The sequence below is a fragment of the Pelobates fuscus genome, chromosome 4 (genome assembly GCF_036172605.1).
Source record: "Pelobates fuscus isolate aPelFus1 chromosome 4, aPelFus1.pri, whole genome shotgun sequence".
Classification (NCBI taxonomy): domain Eukaryota; kingdom Metazoa; phylum Chordata; class Amphibia; order Anura; family Pelobatidae; genus Pelobates; species Pelobates fuscus.
In genome coordinates, this window is record NC_086320.1 from 376,201,813 (window position 1) to 376,218,058 (window position 16,246).

The 16,246-nt window shown below is 40.3% G+C and overlaps 1 protein-coding gene across 30 annotated transcripts in view; it reads left to right on the forward strand.

Annotated features, from left to right (window-relative positions):
* Window positions 1-16,246, forward strand: part of OBSCN (obscurin, cytoskeletal calmodulin and titin-interacting RhoGEF) — a 344,733-nt gene that overhangs the window by 104,926 nt on the left and 223,561 nt on the right. For all 30 annotated transcript variants that reach the window (XM_063452748.1, XM_063452749.1, XM_063452760.1 and 27 more), the window contains 4 exons: window positions 2,233-2,499; window positions 3,317-3,583; window positions 3,696-3,962; window positions 4,828-5,094. In XM_063452748.1, coding sequence (XP_063308818.1) covers window positions 2,233-2,499; window positions 3,317-3,583; window positions 3,696-3,962; window positions 4,828-5,094 — 1,068 coding nt within the window. The remainder of the gene's footprint in view (window positions 1-2,232; window positions 2,500-3,316; window positions 3,584-3,695; window positions 3,963-4,827; window positions 5,095-16,246) is intronic.

Genomic DNA, 16,246 nt, shown 5'->3' on the forward strand with positions numbered 1-16,246 from the left:
ACATGTTATTTCATTATATTAACTACTTTCATTTTCAGGAATGGAAGGTTAACTATAAAAATAGATCAGGAAATAATATAATGGAATAGTTTATTGGATATTATGTTTCAGCTAGATCAGATTTCTCTTGTATGCATTAATTAAGTTTCATAGCATGAAAGATGTCATAGCAACAGTTGTGCTCAAATGTTTGCATACCCTTGGAGAATTGGTAATATACGTACCATTTTTAAAGAAAACATGAGTGAGCAGGCAAAACAGATTTATTTTATTTTTTATGGGATTCATATTCAACTGTAAGTTATAACAGAATGGCACAATCATAAAACAAAACATGACAACAAAGAAAAAAATGAAATGACTCCTGTTCAAAAGTCTGCATACCCTTAGTTCTTAATACTGTGTATTGCCCCATTCAATGACAGCATACAATCTTTTGTAATAATTGTCTATGACACCCCTAATTCTTACAGGTGGTATATTCTTCTTGGCAAAAGCCTCCAGGTCATGCAAAGGTCATGCAAAGTCTTGGTCAAGGTCATGGTTGTCTTGCATGAACCGCACGTTCGCGTATCTCCCCAGAGTGGCTCAATGATATTAAGGTCAAGAGTCTGTGATGGCCACTCCAGCACCTTCACCTTTTTCTCCTGTAATCACTGAAGGGTCAACCTGGCCTTGTGCTCAGGTTCATTGTCATGCTGGAAAATTCAAGAGCATCCCATGAGCAGCCTTTGGGCAGAAGAATGCTAATTGTCTGCCAGTATGTTCTGATAACATGCTGCATTCATCTTACCATTAATTTTCACCAGATTCCTTGTGCCTTTAGAGCTCACACCCCCCCCCGAAAACATCAATGAGCCACCACCATGCTTCACAGTAGGGTTAGTATGCTTTTCACTATAGGCCTTGTTGACCCCTCTCCAAACATAGCGCTTATGGTTTCAACCATAAAGCTCAATTTTGGTCTTGTCACTCCAAATTACAGTGTGCCAGAAACTTTGAGGCATGTCAACGTGTTGTCAGGCATATTGTAACCGGGCTTTTTTGTGGCACTGGTGCAGTAAAGGCTTCTTTCTGGCAACTCGACCGTGCAGCTCATTTTTGTTCAAGTATTGTCGTATTGTGCTCCTTGAAACAACCACACTGTCTTTTTCCAGAACAGCCTGTATTTCTCCTGAGGTTACTTGTGGGGTTTTCTTTGTATCCCGAACAATGTTTCTGGAAGTTGTGGCTGACCTTGGCTTGGTATCAAGAGATCCATGAATTTTCCATTTCTTAATAAGTGATTGAACAGTACTGACTGGCATTTTTAAAGCTTTGGATATTTTTTTATATCCTTTTCCATCTTTATAAAGTTCCATTACCTTGCTACGCAGGTCTTTTGTCATTTATTTTCTGCTTCCCATCTAGCCTGCTCAGTGAATTCACATAAGAGCTAACAAACTCATTGAATATTTATACACAGACACTAACTGCTATTTAAAAGGCCACGTGTGTGGGAAATTAACCTTTAATTGCCATTTTAACCAGTGTGTGTCACCTTGTTTGCCTGTAAGAAGGCCAAATATTCAAGGGTATGTAAACTTTTGATAAGGGGAATTTGGGTGATTTCTGTTATCATTATGATTTAAAAAGGAACCAAACAACTATGTGATAATAAATGTCTTCATGTGATCACTATCCTTTAATAAAATAATTTTTTTTTGCACGATCAGTCATATTTTTAAACTCAATGCCTAAATTTCACAATTCCTGCCAGGGTATGGCAAACTTTTGAGTACAACTGTACATACTATTGGACAGAAAAACAATACTGGACAATTCAGATAATATACAGAGAAGTCTAAATAATTTTATGAAGGATAATGAGTGATAACAGGTTAAGGGAAATAACAAATTAAAAAGTAATGAAATACCTACAATTCATCAAGCAGATCAGCATGACATATTATGCACTTTGGGTAGACTAGAATAATGGAAATTTGTGTATGGGTTTATCCCTTATCATAATTACATTTTCTGAAGGTGATTCTTCAGTTATTAGCTGTCCTTTTTAAAAATAAAATGACTAAGAGGTTCAAAATGTCTTCACAGTCCCCATGTTATAAAGTTATACATATATGTATGTTATAGTTGAATGAATCCTAATCATATTATCTCAAATCTATAACTATATCTATGACTTGTGGAAGATTTTATAAAGATACCATGTTTTATGTTTTTGTGTTTTAGCTGTTCAAGCTTATTTCAAGCGTGAACTGCAGAGCATCGAAGCGGTGGAGGGTGAAACGGCCAACTTGTCCTGTGAACTGTCCAATCCCAAAGCTCAGGTGGAATGGAAGAAAGATGGGAAGCTTCTTAAAGCTGGTGACAAGTATGAGATGAGAGTGAAGGATCGCCGGGTGGAGTTGTTAGTGCATCATTTGGTGAAGGATGATACGGGTACTTACACCTGTGAGACGGGAGAACAGAAATCTTCTGCAAGCTTAACAGTGAAAGGTCAGTTGCAAGTAGCTATCAGTAGAGTGAGGGTTCCACATTTTCACCGCTAGATGTTGCTGTGATGCAGTTTCTGAATTATATGCCAGATGCTGGTTGGCAGAGTATTTTGTGATGTTTAGGCCAACAATAGCTGGAGCTGAAATGTTGGTCATCTCTGTACCAGACCGTGGAAGTCATACAAAGTTGGATCAGTGAGTCGTCATATAATCTGTGTACTAGATGCTGTATGATTTATATTATCGAAATGTTACCATATGTAGATTGTTCTTTCTGATTTTGAATTATATTTCTTTGGGAAAAAAAATAATCTAAATTGGCATAAAAAAACAAGGTCAAATGATGAACAGATGTGCTCGGTTGTGTCACTGGATCGCAATAACAATTAAAAGGTTTTGAGTTAATGGTTATGCTGAATTTAATACATATCTCTCTCTTTTTTTAAGTAATTAAAAATATTTTAAGGAGGAGTTCAATACATTAAAAAGGTGATTGTATGAGAGTAATTGGGCCCTCCCAGTTTGATGGGAATTAACAAAACAAAATGCAAATTCTGGGGAAATATATAATTTCAGCAAAATTATATATTTTTTTAAAGTTTTATTTTGACATCTTTTCTTTTAATGCATTCTCTCAAAAATGCAATGGAGGAGTTGTAAACGTCTGCCTGAAATGTCCTGCTTAGTTTATGTACAGAATAAGTATACAATACAATTTACTTCAAATCACTTTGTCATGCATCCCTTAAACTCTTCCACACTTAGGTTCTATATTAGGCTCTAGAACCTCCTCGTAATGTGTAGTATCTGCTTTCTAGTTGTACAGGTCCTGTTTAAACGTGGCCTCAAGAACGAGAAGACTAAAGAAGGAGGAACTGTGAAGCTATACTGTGAGCTAAGCAAGGCAGGGGCCCCTGTCAAATGGGTGAAAGGTGATAAGACCTTGGAACATAGTGATAAATATGACATTAAGCAACAAGGTACCCTGGTGGAACTCGTCATTCTCAATGCAAAGCCCGAGGATTCTGGAGATTACATATGTGACACCGGTGACCAAAGAAGCACAGCACATGTCACAGTGACAGGTAGGAAGGCTGTCATATTATAAAAACTCCATATTTATTTTGGGATAGAAACAATTGCCAAGTTTACAATGTTGTAAACTCCCTTTCTGTTGACTTACTTGTGCCATTTTAGCCCTCCCAGTTCGCTTTAAACAAGACCTGAAGGATTCTGAAGTTGAAGAAGGATCCTTAGTGACACTGTCATGTGAGATCACGAAACCTGATGCCCCTGTAGTTTGGCAAAAAGGAATCACAGTCATTCAAGCAAATGAGAAATATGAAATTAAACAGAAGGGGACCGTTGTGGAATTGGTCATCCAGAATGTAGGAACCGAGGATTCTGGGAGCTACACCTGTGATACTGGAGACCAACAAACCACTGCTCGAGTCAAGGTTCATGGTAAGACACGATACTGTATTGATACATGTAACCCATGATAAATAGGTCCAACAACATGAATCATGTATTCTAATTGTATAATGCTAAAGTCTGCATTTCATAAATTATTCACAAATGTTTAAAAAAAAAAAAATCAATTTGATTGAAGGTAATTGATACACACAATTAATTGTTCACTGGAATTTATGGAAAATTGGCAACATAATTGCATGTTTTAGGCCAAAGTAGCCACATTTGAATATAATTGTGCTGAAGAATTTTTAAATTAGTTATTTTAGCATAAAACGTGCAAATACCTTGTTAATTGCCCACACCTGCCATTTTACTAAATTAGTAAATATGAGGCTAACTGTTTTGACCCCAGTTTCCTATTGATTAAAGCAATACAGTGAGATAATGTTTCATTAAATTTAGTGGACCAGCAAATTGGTAAAAAAATAAATAAATCACAATGATATGTAGTCATAATTAGTTTTGATCTAAAACTCTTTACCATTTACAGCAAGGACCATACGTTAATAAAATATATTCACTTTATATTTAATATTTATTCCTTTATGATAAGTTGGAACTGTTATATTAAGCTTGGCCTAGTAGAAACTGTATCATGGTTAAAGTGGTGATTTCAACGCAAATTTCAAATTTAAGGTAAAAAATAACCAAATTGTAAACATTTTTAAAGTCCGCCCTGCTTTCTGTTCAGCTACTACGACCTTAATTTAGACATTCACTTTGAATTCACACTTCAGTAAATAACCCGGTATACACCCAAATTCCGGTTTCATTAAAGCAATGTATCCCTCAAATATAAATATATTATGATACCGTTCTAAGAAAAGACTGTAATTATTTGTGTTCTGTTCAGAACTGCCAGCTCAGTTCACGAAAGGACTTGAACACCAAGAAGTGGCCGAAGGAGGCTCTGTCACCCTGCGCTGTGAGCTTAGCAAACCACATGCAACTGTGGAGTGGAAAAAAGAGAGCAAAGCGATCAAACAGGGGAAAAAGTACAAGATGCGCCAAGAACAGGCAATTTCGGAATTAACCATACGAGATCTTACACTCGAAGATGCTGGAAATTATATCTGCTCCTGCGGAGACCAGCAGACCACAGCCACAGTGAAAGTAACTGGTAATGACACATTCCATTATTTTTGGGGGGATATTTATTAATTACTGCCTTCTGCTTGTGCGTGGGTTTTAAACAATTGATATGGAGTCAAACGTCAGATTTCTGAAGCTCTATGTTCAGTCTTACAGTGTTTTATATGGGTTAAGATTCCCTCTCTTCCAGTTAGAAGTTGGGTTTCTATGGACATTGGGAGTGATTTATGTGGCAGAAGCAGCCACCAGAGACTCTTAGTTATAATGCCGTTGTACTTAGCTCTATATATCTATGTATATAATGTATGTTGTCCAGCAGGTTAATGTAATCGGTCCCCGAGCCAGATATACTTACCCGGTTCGGGAACCGATTAAAAGTACCGAAATGCCAGACCACCCTGCTGTGGTCGTGTGTCTCCTGTTCAGAGAGACACAATGTTGCACGTATTGTTAACTGGGTCCGTGGGTGGCCGCCGTTCGCCTAATCTCCACGTGGCGGCGGCCATCTTAACTGCCGAACAGCGGTGTTTGGTCGTCGAGCGTCTGGAACTAAAATCGGACGCTCGACTACCCAGACACCGCTCAGACCTCCAGGATCACCAAACCGTATGATCCAAACTACCGAACGGCCCGCCGTTCGGTAGTTTGCATTCCCCAGTCTAGGGGATTCATCCGAACCAAAGATTGGGGTCGGATGGCTGAGCCGTTCGGCACTTTTTATTCAGTGAAGTAGACCGACTACAGGGCCAGGATCTATGGAGCTGTTTTCGGCTACTGTGTCCCTGCAGTCGGTCAAATCTTAAAATCTCTGTAACTCCCGAACCCCTGGTCTGATCTGGGTGAAATTTGAGTATGTTTCTCACCCAGAGCAGACCTACCAGGGGACCCCTCATTTATCCTCGTACCCCCCGTATTTAGGGGACATTCAGAAACTGGGGAAAACTCGGTTCCCTCTAATTAATTTACCTGCTAATCTAAGGGGAGGAGAGGGAGGGGAGGGGATTGTGAGGTGATTGGTTGTTTTGAGTTACCTCCCTTGCATGGGAAAAAGCCATAAAAGAAATTGTGTGAATAAAGCTGACAGTTGACCTCCAAGCTATGTGTCGTCTAGTTCTTGGAGGGAAGGGATTGTAACTACGCTACCCGTTTGATACCTGTATTGGATTGCTGTTCCTGTCTACCAGCGGAGCTACCTTGGATCATACCTCTACTCCGCTACAACTGGTGGCAAGCGACGGGATCGTACTACACAGCAAGAGGCATTCAGCAGGAATTAAAAAGGACTGAATGGAAACAGATTATACCCTCTTGAAACGGGACACGCTAAAAGAGTTACTGGAAGCGAGAGGGAGGATAGCAAGCAACAAAACAAAGGCTATCCTAATCGCCGAACTCATGGAAGGAGACAGAGTCGCAGCTGCTGCAGCACCTCCAAGGGAGGGGGAAGAAACTGAGTTTACCAGAGAATATAGGGCCAGGATGGCTCTATTCTCACCAGCCATGGCAGCACAGAAAGCAGACCAGGTGTACAACGATGTACAGGCTCTCTTTATGCAGCGATCAGCGCAGGGAAGCGCAACAGCGGCCCCCACCCCGCCAGCGAAAGCTAAAATACCGTACCAGGTATTTAAAGCCTTTAATGATACCGAGGGGGACATTGATGGCTATTTACAGAACTTTGAACTTTTGTGCCAGCTGCATGCCATTAGCACTGAAGACCAAGTACGAGTGCTAGCAGGTAACCTATCCGGCCGCGCAGCAGATGCCTACCGAGCTATGCCGGCAGAGGATATCCGAGACTATCAAAAGGTAAAACAAACCTTGCTCGCACGGTATGCCATTACGCCTGAAGCATACCGAACACAGTTCCGGAAATTACCCAAATCAGAAAAAGACTCACATGCAGAATTTGCACACCGCCTACAACCGGTATGCAGAAAAGATAGTAGCCGGGTCAATCCCTGTACCCATTAAACAGTTAATTGTGCCTCGAAAATATCGACAAGAGTTAATGCGGATCGCCCACGACATTCCCATGTCCGGACACCTAGGGATCAGCCGAACCAAACATCGGCTGCTCCAGAACTACTTCTGGCCCGGGATATCACAGGATATTAAACAATACTGTAATACCTGTGATACCTGTCAGAGAGTGGGAAAGCGGGGGGACCGATACAAGGCCAAACTACACACCCTGCCCATTATTGAAGAACCCTTTAGCCGGGTAGCGGTAGACATTATCGGACCGCTGAAACAAAAAAGCCCGTCGGGTAAGAAATACATATTGACCGTGGTAGACTATGCCACTAGATACCCCGAAGCAGTAGCCCTGACGAATGTACACGCAGAGACCATAGTAGACGCCCTCATGCGTATATTTACTCGTATGGGGATTCCCCGGGAGATCATTTCCGATCAGGGTACCCAATTCACGGCCGAGGTCACGCAACAGCTTTGGAAAGTATGCGGAGTCCGAGCTATCCTTAATTCCCCATACCACCCCCAGTCCAATGGCCTCTGCGAACGGTTTAATGGGACCTTAAAACAAATGATCCGCACGTTCGTAGCCACTCAGAAGAACTGGGAGCGGTTCTTACCCCATCTCCTGTTCGCCTACCGAGAGGTGCCCCAAGAGTCCACTGGGTTCTCTCCCTTCGAACTGTTGTTCGGAAGGAGGGTAAGGGGACCACTAGACCTAATAAGGGAACACTGGGAGGGGGGAACGACCATTGACGGCACCCCTATCGTACCGTATGTGTTGGAGTTTCGGAACCGCCTGGAAGAATTGGCCCGGGCTGTGCGCCACAACCTCCAGGCGGCCCAGACACGCCAGCGCCAATGGTATGATAAGGGAGCCAGGGACCGCAGCTTTCAGGTCGGCCAGAAGGTACTAGTCCTACGCCCCGTCCCTACTGACAAGCTGCAGGCTTCCTGGCGGGGCCCATTCAAGGTGGTAGAGCAGGTCTGCGATACCACCTATATAATCGGCCCCTGCGCCGGGACCGGGGACAGACGCATGTTCCATGTGAACATGCTGAAGCCCTACCACGAGCGCACGGAAGAAGTATCCGCCATCTGCGCCTCGGCTGCAGAGGACACAGATAACCTACCCCTCCCTGACATGCTGGCCCGAGGAACGCTCCCAGAGGATCTCGCAGCCGTACAGCTAGGAGACCGCTTGAATACCCAGGAAAAAGCTCAGGCCCAAAGTTTAATTAGGGAAAAAGGAGCCACTTTTTCCAACCTCCCGGGATATACCCCGTTAGCTACCCATCGGGTAGAAACCCTAGATCCGATCCCACTCCGTCAACCGCCCTACCGCATTCCCGAAGCAGTGAGGGGAAACATGTACAAAGAACTGAAGGAAATGTTGCAGTTAGGGGTAATTGAGCATTCCGATAGCCCCTGGGCATCCCCCGTAGTACTCGTGCCAAAGCGGGATGGAACTACCCGCTTCTGTGTAGATTACCGGAGGCTCAATGATAAAACCATATCCGATGCCTATCCCATGCCCCGGATAGACGAGCTATTAGACAAAATGGCTAGGGGGAAATACTTAACCACCATTGACCTTTGTAAAGGATATTGGCAAATTCCTCTAGCCGAGGACGCCATTCCCAAGTCGGCCTTCGTCACCCCATTTGGCCTGTACCAATTCCGGGTCATGCCATTTGGGATGAAGAACGCCCCGGCCACCTTCCAGAGGATGGTGGACCGACTATTGGACGGGTTTCAGGAATACGCTTGCGCCTATCTAGACGACATAGCCATCTTTAGCTACTCCTGGGCCGATCATCTAGACCATATCGGAGCAGTACTAGACCGCATCCGGGAAGCCGGACTGACCCTCAAGCCCAGTAAATGCCATATAGGGATGGCCGAGGTCCAATACCTCGGACACCGAGTAGGCAGCGGCCACCAAAAACCCGAACCAGCCAAAATAGAGGCCGTAGCTAAATGGCCAACTCCCCGCACTAAAACCCAGGTACTAGCCTTTTTGGGGACGGCAGGATATTACCGAAAGTTTGTACCTAACTACAGCGCCCTAGCCAAGCCCCTTACCGACTTAACCCGCAAAAACCTTCCCAAATTAGTAGTATGGGCCCCAGAGTGTGAACAGGCCTTCCAACTCCTAAAAAATGCCCTTGTTAATGCCCCTGTGTTGGCTGCTCCCGATCCGACTAAACGCTTTCTCGTCCATACAGACGCTTCAATGTTCGGATTGGGAGCAGTACTGAGCCAGATCGGAGCCGATGGCGGTGAACACCCCGTAGCTTACCTCAGCCGAAAACTTTTACCCAGAGAAGTAAGCTACGCCGCCATCGAAAAGGAATGCCTTGCCGTGGTGTGGGCCCTCAAGAAACTACAGCCCTATTTGTATGGACAAACATTTTCCCTGCTCACAGATCACAACCCGTTGGTCTGGCTGAACCGGGTGTCAGGAGACAATGCCAGACTGCTGCGCTGGAGCTTAGCGCTTCAGCCATTTGATTTCAATATCCAATATCGCCCGGGGAAGCTCAATGGAAATGCTGACGGGTTATCTCGACAAACAGAACTGGACAAGTGATCTGTGGGTACTCCTCCAGACATCCCCAAGCCGATCCGTTGGGATCAGACTGTGTATGCTGGCTTGGTTCTGGGGGAGCATTGTGGCAGAAGCAGCCACCAGAGACTCTTAGTTATAATGCCGTTGTACTTAGCTCTATATATCTATATACAAAAGAAACAAGTAAAAAGTAGGCGCTCGTAAAATATTAGTCTCCAATCAATATAATCTACTTTAAAATGAAGCTGCACCAAAAAATAAGTGTAAAAACTCCTCAAAACACTCTCGTGAATACAAAACAATGATAAGGTGCGCTGTGTCTTTAAGACCCAAGTGATTCAAAAGTGCAACTTGTGCAGTATATTGTAATAAAGTGCAAAGTGTTATAAAGTGCACTTAAATACGTAAACAAATTTATACATACATATATCCTCTCGATTTATACATAAAGAAAAAAGAGAGACATAAAAAACATGATAGTGTAAAAACGTTTTGGGAAAATGAATATAAATATAAAATGCCAGAAGGGTGCACTCACAAACATAGAGCAGAAAGAGCCTGCTCTAGCTTTAATCGCTTCTTGAAATATACGACTGCATGAACGGAGATACTTCACAAAAATTTATTTGCCCAGCACAGCATAGAATAGTCACCTTCCTTCACATCCAATTTTCAAATAAACACAGAGTCCGGCAAAAAAGCAGCTTCAGGGTGTCGACTGTCCCTTTGTGTTGATCGCCGCTAAGATCACCGTCTGTGTACGAAAAAAACCGTCTGTGTACGAAAAAAACTTCCGGGAGGAGGGACTTCTCGGTATGCGTGACGTAAGGTGCGTAACTTTGCGTGATGACGCGTTTCGCCGTATTCACGGCTTCATCAGATCTGTCCATGCAAGTCTTAGTCGTTATTTTATACCCATCTTAATGGGTAAAACATGGGAAATTGGCAATCAAAGTCCTTTACCTTAACGCTGGTGTCAATTAAATACATGTTTCACAAAACACACAATTATACTTTATTATAAGAACTTTCTCAATTAAAAATAATGACTTTACACTACTATACTTATAAAAAACCTAAATGTAGCTATAAAAACTTATATAAATTATATATATATTATTACAAATCACATAATTCCAAGGAGAATATTCCGATAGACTTATTTAAAGAGACATTTTTGTGAGGCATTTTTTAAAAAAGGGACATTTTTAAAAAGAAACAAACTTCAAAATATACAATATACGAAAACCAGAAAATAAGAGCAAAAATTAGTTAATACATGTAATACAAAGGAGAAAAATATGTTTTCCAGCATTAGGAGATATCTCTAAAGTAGAAAAAAAATATTTATTAATATTAAAAATATTAAAAACAAATAATAAATTTAAAACAATAAATTATTACAATTTTAGCTTAAAAAGTTAAACAAATCAAATTCTATGTTGAGTCCCCTAGGTTCTAACGTTTCTATATATCTATGTATATAATGTATGTTGTCCAGCAGGTTAATGTAATCGGTCCCCGAGCCAGATATACTTACCCGGTTCGGGAACCGATTAAAAGTACCGAAATGCCAGACCACCCTGCTGTGGTCGTGTGTCTCCTGTTCAGAGAGACACAATGTTGCACGTATTGTTAACTGGGTCCGTGGGTGGCCGCCGTTCGCCTAATCTCCACGTGGCGGCGGCCATCTTAACTGCCGAACAGCGGTGTTTGGTCGTCGAGCGTCTGGAACTAAAATCGGACGCTCGACTACCCAGACACCGCTCAGACCTCCAGGATCACCAAACCGTATGATCCAAACTACCGAACGGCCCGCCGTTCGGTAGTTTGCATTCCCCAGTCTAGGGGATTCATCCGAACCAAAGATTGGGGTCGGATGGCTGAGCCGTTCGGCACTTTTTATTCAGTGAAGTAGACCGACTACAGGGCCAGGATCTATGGAGCTGTTTTCGGCTACTGTGTCCCTGCAGTCGGTCAAATCTTAAAATCTCTGTAACTCCCGAACCCCTGGTCTGATCTGGGTGAAATTTGAGTATGTTTCTCACCCAGAGCAGACCTACCAGGGGACCCCTCATTTATCCTCGTACCCCCCGTATTTAGGGGACATTCAGAAACTGGGGAAAACTCGGTTCCCTCTAATTAATTTACCTGCTAATCTAAGGGGAGGAGAGGGAGGGGAGGGGATTGTGAGGTGATTGGTTGTTTTGAGTTACCTCCCTTGCATGGGAAAAAGCCATAAAAGAAATTGTGTGAATAAAGCTGACAGTTGACCTCCAAGCTATGTGTCGTCTAGTTCTTGGAGGGAAGGGATTGTAACTACGCTACCCGTTTGATACCTGTATTGGATTGCTGTTCCTGTCTACCAGCGGAGCTACCTTGGATCATACCTCTACTCCGCTACAATTTATAAAAGTGCTACTAAAAGAAAAGCTAAAAATATATATAGAATACGAAGCACCTTTGATGCAAAGAACCTTCTGCGACTTACTTCTGATTCTCCTAAATTGGCAAAATTCCACACAGAACATTGTAGACAACACAAATCCAGTAGAACATGGCCAAATACAGTATTTTGGGTTCAACCTAGATCTTGTTTAGACTTGGCTATCAAGATTGTATAGTCTGGAATTTTTATGTATCTAGCAGAAAACATTGAGAACATTTCAAACTGTGAGCTATTACTATGAAAACCAAGAACATGTTCCGGTGGAATCCATTGGTTTCTATAGTGAAGGCTTAATTTCTAAAACTTTGGCATACTCTCCTGTTATGGACACTTTTATAAGTCTAAGAGGTATAGTGTCCTGAATGCACAGATAGGCCTTTCTCTCACATTATGCCCACCTTGACCAGAGCTCTCTACGTGCTCTATGGAATAAGTTCCAGGTATGTTATTTGTCAGGAGTAGAGATAAGCAATGCATGATGAAATTACCATTGTGTTTTGTACACTGAAATAGGAAATATTAAAGTTAAGTGTATTTTTTTAAGAAAAAAAAAATGCCAGGGATATTCACTGAAAATTCAAAGTGATTTTTCAATTTAAGATTAAAGTAGCCAATCTGGAAGCATATCTGGTTTGGAGAAATTTTCCATTTTGGCTATTTTGGACCTACATTTGATATAGAGTAGATATGTAATTTGCATTGTGAGTATGTACATAAAAGCACTATCATGTTAATTGTTAAGTTTTGACACTGTATTTTATTTTCAATTGTGTGTTTTATCACATTTATTTAGCTTCATATATATTCACAATGTTCTATTATGTTAAGATTATTTAAATACACTTTAGCTTATTTACCACAATTTAATTTGTCTGTCATGTTGGAATTAGTGTAAGAACCACCGATATTAGGGCACTGTGAAGTAGTGGTGGGCTTAACACAATATGGCCGTATGGTGGAACTGAATCCCCATATTTGTTTGCTGAGATAGTTGACTTTAAGTAGCCTTATGAAATATAACTGTATTTCTGTGTGTGCACTGTTGACAAATACATGTTTCGGGTGTGCCACCAATTCCCTTTTTTTCCTCATCATAGCGTGACTTTTGATTATTTAATTTTGGAACCAAAATTATTTGCAGTTGTTCGTAGTACTTATTTTATAGTATGGATTATAAAATACTCCAATACAATGGTTTCTCTGTATAATAATATACATTATACAAAACATTTAATGTATTTCTGAGATTGAGAAAGAAAGAAAATATTGTGAGTTCTTTAACGTAATCAAAGGAATAAACAAGAGCTGAGTGGACAGTATCTGCGGTCGGCAGATTGTCACGAGTAATGGAGGTATGTTCTCAAAACAGACGGTGAATTCATTGCAAAATAAAGGACCAAATAATCCCTTTGGAAATATTCCTCATTGCTGTTACCTTGCCATCACAGCTGGCTCAACATTCATTTTAGAAAATCAATTCAACACATTCATTGGTTAGTAAATAAGTTCTTACGTGGATTTTTTATTGTGGTGGAGTAAATGGCTGGTCCTGTGATTGACAAATACCTATTCCTGTTCACCGATACTATTGGTTTTATATAAAAAGTTATTTTGTGTGATACAAATCAATGCAAGGTAAACAATACAACCATATGTCCATGTACCTCCACCAGGTAAGTATTTCTAGATTTTGAATATATTGTGCCAAAGCAATATTTTATGATACTAAGTGATAAATATTATGTATGACAACAGAGCACTGTTAATATCACAAGCTATTCATTTACAATGAATATAATGGAGCCCAATTCACTATAAAACACAAAGCAATATCTTAGAATGATGAAAAAGTCTGTGGGTTAAATTGTATTTATACTTGTTACTTTTTCCAGTGTGCATTTATCATTTTACACGGACAATGTATTTTACTTTTCTGATTGCATCATTTTATTTTACCTGCCATTAATTCCCAATGATGACTCTCAAAAAATATCTTTTTGGATGTTTTCTTTGTAACTCGGAGGTTTACTTTCTCTGTGAGATGGCCAAACCCCGAAGCTGTCACTGAGTGTAGACAAGACACCAAATCTGGGACCGTTTACACAATGAACCTCCTAAACATGGGCATAGGGACTCATATGGCATTTTACTCCTATTATTAATTTGGTTCTAGTTTATTATACCATAAATTTTTATTATTATCTTCTCTTTTAATCAACCTTGAACTAACAACACCTAGTTGAAAAAGTATGAAGAAATAGCTCAGTTAATTAGTTATCAGCTATGTAAGTATCAGAGAGTAAATAGATTTTTTTCTTATTATATTTTTCAATGTTTTCCCTCTACTGTTAGCCTCTCTTGTCTGTATTGGTCATATACTATCAAACCCGATGAGTGCCCAAAAAATAATTACTTGTTACGGACAAAACAAATGATAAGAGGCAAACACCAATCCCTGCCGGGAAACTTGCTTGTGAGGTCTTTAGCGGCTTTGCCATCTGGATATTGCTATTTTTGCCTTTTATTAATTTATTTCTTGATTGATTTTTGAAAATTTGCTCATGCTATATCAAGATTGAGGAATGCTGGTGAACATCAGATTTTAAGTGTTGTCACAGAATCTCAGTTGACAGAAGCCATGGCTTTGACTAGGTTGTTTTGAGACATTACATTACATGCTTGTATTTAAATTGGCTATTGTGTAGATCTTGTGTTCTTATAGAAGATAAAACTCTGCCCTAGTCCCAGGTCCTTTGCAGACCATGAGATTTTTGCCTTGTATTTTGCTCCTTCTATTTTGCCATCAATCTGCCATTTTTTAGTCCTTCCCCTTTAAATGTATTATCACATCATGATGCTGGATTTGATGTTTTTTTTCTCTCTTCTCGTGTCCACTTTCTTCTGAGTTACCTTTCTTCTCTAAACTACCTTGTTGACTATAATCCTCTTTATCAGGTCAACGTTGCTCCATATTTTCTTCATTTCTTCAGAGAAGTTCATAATTTAGATATTTTTCTTCCTGGTATAACTTTTAATTATTATTGTTTGATTTTGTTATGTTCACATATTAACGTTAATAATCAAAGTGTGTGGTCTTCTAGAAACAGATTTAATCGTGGACCATGTAATAATGTAATAGAACAATTCAACTAATTATTACTAATTTATTTCTGAAGGCAGTGTTTTTTTTAAAGGCGTCACAGTAAAGCTATTTATTTAATATGTTTTATATTTAAAATGCAGACATTCTTTTAACGTACTGTTGCCATTCTCAGTAAGCTGTACTGCTTGCAAAGCCTTCATAGTTCTTACAAATACCTATAAGCAAGGTATTTGACCATTTTTATATAATTTTGTCATATGTACTGTATATGGGAATAACAAAATAATTTTTGCTGGCCCAACCGTCTTTGCTTGTTGATCAGGTAAGCTTATCCACGATTATCTGGTGTTGTAGATGATCAGAGCTCCCAGTCTTGGGTTTCCTCTGATGAAGGTGCATTGCAGCAGCGAAATGCGCTTCAGGCCTTTCAACTCACAGTCATGTGCACTTGTGCACATTCTGCACCATTCATTTTAAGTTTTTCAATGTTGTACCCTACTTTATATTAGGTCAATTTTAAGGGATAGAGGGCTGTGTATAAGGCTAACAGAAACTTGCTGTTTTTAAGCCGAGTTATTACACTTTTCTGTCATTCTCTGTCTATCTACCTTAATATATTAGGACAGTATATTCAGTGTGCTTCACATTGCCTGTACATTTTAAAATTTGGAATAGGATGACTAGTGTAGCAGAGCACCTTTTGCCTCCTAATGTATTCTAGGATCAACTATTCCTAACTGGGATCTTGATAGATTCTATTATTTTGTGTTCCAATATCCCCACACCCCTTTACCTCTTTAGATGAGCCCTCTCTCCTCTCTAACTAAGACTAGATAGCAATTCCATAATGTGTAGATTTAGATATAGGTCGATATTTTTTAGGACTTTAGAACCACTTATTTCCCCTATTTTACTGAATATGTTTAACGGTATTCAAGACATAAAGCAACAATATCTCCCATACTAAAACCAGGAAAAAGATCCATATTTTGTTTCAAATTATCATCCAATCTCTTTAATAAATACAAATATAAAAATATATATTCAAAAATACTAGCCAAAAGTTTAAAATCAGTAAT